Source organism: Gossypium hirsutum, chromosome D06 (genome assembly GCF_007990345.1).
Source record: "Gossypium hirsutum isolate 1008001.06 chromosome D06, Gossypium_hirsutum_v2.1, whole genome shotgun sequence".
NCBI classification, from domain to species: Eukaryota; Viridiplantae; Streptophyta; class Magnoliopsida; order Malvales; family Malvaceae; genus Gossypium; species Gossypium hirsutum.
Genome location: NC_053442.1, coordinates 34490580 through 34494558, shown reverse-complemented (window position 1 = coordinate 34494558; position 3979 = coordinate 34490580). Strand labels below are relative to the sequence as shown.

Genomic DNA, 3979 nt, shown 5'->3' with positions numbered 1-3979 from the left:
TTTCCAAATGTTACGCTACTCTCATTCTGAATGACTCGTACAAGCAACTTATGCTTTCAGAATGGAAATATATTTCTGCTCACCAATACTTTATTGTTATTATTATTATTATTATTATTATTCATTGACAAATATGCATAATTAAAATCCAATTAAATATCTGATAATTTTACACACGTAACATTAATAAAAAACCAAATCAAAATAATAGAAACTATACAACACATTTAAATACGATTAACACAATAAAAATTAAATTTTTGGCACAATTAGTAGTCCGTGTTATGTTCATGTTTAATATACAAGTAAAACCATTAAACATGACATTTTAATTTAAGAAATTTAGCAACTTCAACAGAGAAACCAACAGAACAGCAAACTTCATAGGGAAATGTTGAAAACTAAAACCTTTAATAATGTCTGTGACTGTCATTGAAGCAAAGCACTGACAACCAGAGTAATACATTCAGCATTTTATTCAGTTGAATATAAGCATGGGTTTTGTCTGTAAATTCAAAAATAAAATAAAACATCTACAAAAGACGAGACAATGGTCACCAGGAAGTCGAAACAGAAATAACTGTTGTATCACATTTCAAGATCAGCCAAACCAAACGTTCTTTCAACAGCTTTGCACCAAGAATCCACCTTCTTCTTCCTCCATTCTACACTTGATTTTGGGGAGAATATGGATGCGGTTTTGATAATTTGTCCCGAAGCAAAAAGCTCCTCTTCTTTCCACACTCCTACAGCTATTCCAGCAGCATATGCAGCTCCGAGAGCGGTTGTTTCTATGTCAGCTGGTCTGACCACAGAACTTCCCAGCAAGTCCGCCTGTGATCAGCCCCGGAAAGGACAAAATTTTATCATCAGATGAGCGACTACGAATGGTTTAGACAAGATCTCAACAAGGAATAACAATCATTCAGCAGAAACATGAAAGGTGAAAATAAGGCACTAAACAAGCAGTCTCTTTGATTATATATATCACATGGCAGCTGAGACTGTAAGAAAAACATTTTTAATCGCAAAACAGACCCGACTCTTCATTTTTCATCAAGTAACCATGTCCAACACATTTGCAAACATAGGTACAGGATTATGCAAATGTAGGACACATACTTATATCGGATGCTAATATCTGAATTCGGGTAACGTTGATCAGGTTTTACCAACAATTATACCCATGGAAATTATCTTCTATATGATTCACTATTTCTCTCTATCCATACATAAAAAGAGAAACAGTCCTATTTTACAAAGAATCCATTGCGCCAAATAAAGAAAGATTGGATAAACGTTCATATGGCAAGTTATTGAGCCAAAATAATATAAGTCATCAAGAACTCTTACCGTCAGGGCTATTTACACGCCAAACTGGAATGCTTATAAATTCGTTGACATCAAGAAAAAAAAAGTGAGAAAACAGTTGATACCAATTAGAGCCTAACCTGAATTTGCATTAGGAGGTTGTTGACAGTGGCACCCCATCCACCCTAAGCAAAAACTCTTCCTTTTCATTCTTGACCTCACCTTTCTCGCCTGCATCTTTGTGCATTGAATCCAATACATCTTTAACTTGAAAACACATGCTTTCAAGAACCGCACGAGCAATGTGAGACTTGCTTGTAAACCTTGTGATTCCAATGCAAATTCCACGAGCATCATCTCGCCACCATGGAGCGAACAAACCATTAAAGGCAGGAACAAAGTAAACCCCACCTGTGCAATCAACCTTTGATGCCAGGCTTTCTATCTCACTTGCAGAGGAAATTATCCCAAGACTGTCTCTTAGCCACTGAACTGCAGCTCCAGCAATAGCAATAGAGCCCTCTAAAGCATAGTTTGTCTGTGCTTTTGGACCAAGCTTGAATGCAAGCGTGGTTAGGAGGCCGTGGGTTGACTTAATGGGTGCAGTACCCGTGTTGAGCAGGATAAAGGCACCAGTTCCATAAGTGCATTTGGCCTCACCCCTACGGCAAGCTTGACCAACCATTGCAGCATGTTGATCACCAAGACATCCTGCAATCGGGACACCAAAAAGAGGCCACCCTTTGGCGATTTTACCAATGACCTCAGCATTACTTACAATTTTTGGCAGAATTTCAGCTGGTATTCCAAGAGTTTTCAACGTCGCTTTATCCCAATCGAGAGTTTGGAGATTCATGAGCATCGTCCGTGATGCATTAGAGACATCAGTGACATGTATCCCACCATTTACACCGCCAGTTAAGTTCCAGATTAACCATGTGTCTATAGTTCCAAACAAGGCATCCCCTTTTTAATAGCAGCTCTAACCTCTTCCTTGTTCTCCATCAACCATAGCAGCTTCACTGCACTAAAATAAGTGCTTAAAGGCAAACCACATGATTCCACGAAGTGTGTTCTCCCTCCTGGCAGTTCTTTCTCCAATTTCCTAATATAAAGATCAACTCAAACTTCAAATATATGGAATTCAGACAATCAGTACACAGCAGTAAATGAAACTTCAAACAATCTTTGGTTCGACTCTTCAATTTTCTTTTAAGTGTATGTATTCAACACTGATATCTGACTCATACGATAGCTGGTACATGATATGATCCTCCAAGGAGTATCGAAATACATGGGAATCTTGGAAAAAGTTGAGCACATAAAGATGTTGAACACTCAACTGAGTCCTAATCAGAGTAATATAGAACTCAAACCAGGTTATGGAACGAAAACTAGAGGAATTTATTATTACAGAAACGAAGAAATATACATCAACCCAATTCCGAGTATGAAAAATGTTCCGTGCTCATGATTGGAACTCTTCAAAAATCAAGACCTTTGACACCCAATTCAAAAGAAAAAAAATCAAACAAAAAACTGAGCAACATTAAGGATGAGAAAATCGAGATGAAAATAAAACCATTATGTTTATTTATCCGGAAAAAGAAAAGAACGAGCAAACAAGTAACAAACAGGAAAAACAAAGGAAATGATTACCTGCAAATAGAGCTGGTACGAACATCCATCCAAACGATGGCGTTATAGAGAGGAGAACCAGTAGATTTGCTCCAAACAACAACTGTTTCTCTTTGATTTGTTAATCCAATTGCTTTCAGTCCACTGTCAACATTGTATCCATCAGCAGTAGCCTTGTCTAGTGCCTTCGTCATGCAAGATCTCACACTCTCCAATATCTCCATTGGATCATGTTCCACCCACCTAACAACCCCCAAAATTCCCGGAAAAATTTTGAAAAAGAAAAAGATAAGTCAATAATTAAATACCTCAAAATTTTCAATCTTCATGTCATATAAAATCATACCCAGATTTTATATTGGTGAAAAAAAATAAAAGCAACGTGAAAGTTTGATTTGGAAAATTTTCGAAAGGAGTACCCGGCTTCAGGGTAGAACTGAGTGAACTCGACATGGTGGGAACCGATGATTCGAGCAGATTTGTCATAGATGAAGAACCGGGTGCTGGTGGTGCCTTGGTCGATTGAGGCTATGAAAGTTTGCTCCTTGGACATTTTCTTCTTCTCTGGGTTGTTGGTCTTCGATGAAGATATTAAACAGGGTAAAACCAAAATGAAGCGAGTAAGAGGGTATGACTTCAATATATAGTGAAGGTCGTCGTTTCTTACTTTTTGTAGGATATCATTTCCTGTTTTCTCGGGAATCTCGCCAAAAGTTTATACAATATTTTTTTATAAATGTGTAAATTAAAATAATAAAAGGAATCCAATGTAATTTATAATGTTTTTACAATCTCAATGACAAGTATGGGGCAAAATTAGTAAAATATGCTGATTTTATTTTTAAATTAGGATTTTGGGTTTTTGTTTACTTAGTTAAGAAAATAGGTCGATTTTAGAAAAGAGAAATGAAGAGTGTAGCAAGTTGGATGTGTTTTCCATCACAACAACTTTTTGAACATTATTGCACCAAGGGTAAAAAAGTTAATACCCTAGTGGTATATTTTTATTTACCCTATGAATATCCTCAAG

The 3979-nt window shown here is 36.7% G+C and overlaps 1 protein-coding gene across 1 annotated transcript; it reads right to left on the bottom strand.

Annotated features, from left to right (window-relative positions):
• Positions 1 to 394: 394 nt before the first annotated feature.
• Positions 395 to 3633, bottom strand: LOC107937084 (glycerol kinase). Its single transcript, XM_016869897.2, is given in 6 exon segments — positions 395 to 834; positions 1452 to 1489; positions 1492 to 2283; positions 2286 to 2416; positions 2971 to 3192; positions 3369 to 3633. Coding segments are annotated over 6 exon segments (1563 nt in total). The 5' UTR covers positions 3503 to 3633; the 3' UTR covers positions 395 to 588.
• Positions 3634 to 3979: the final 346 nt, after the last annotated feature.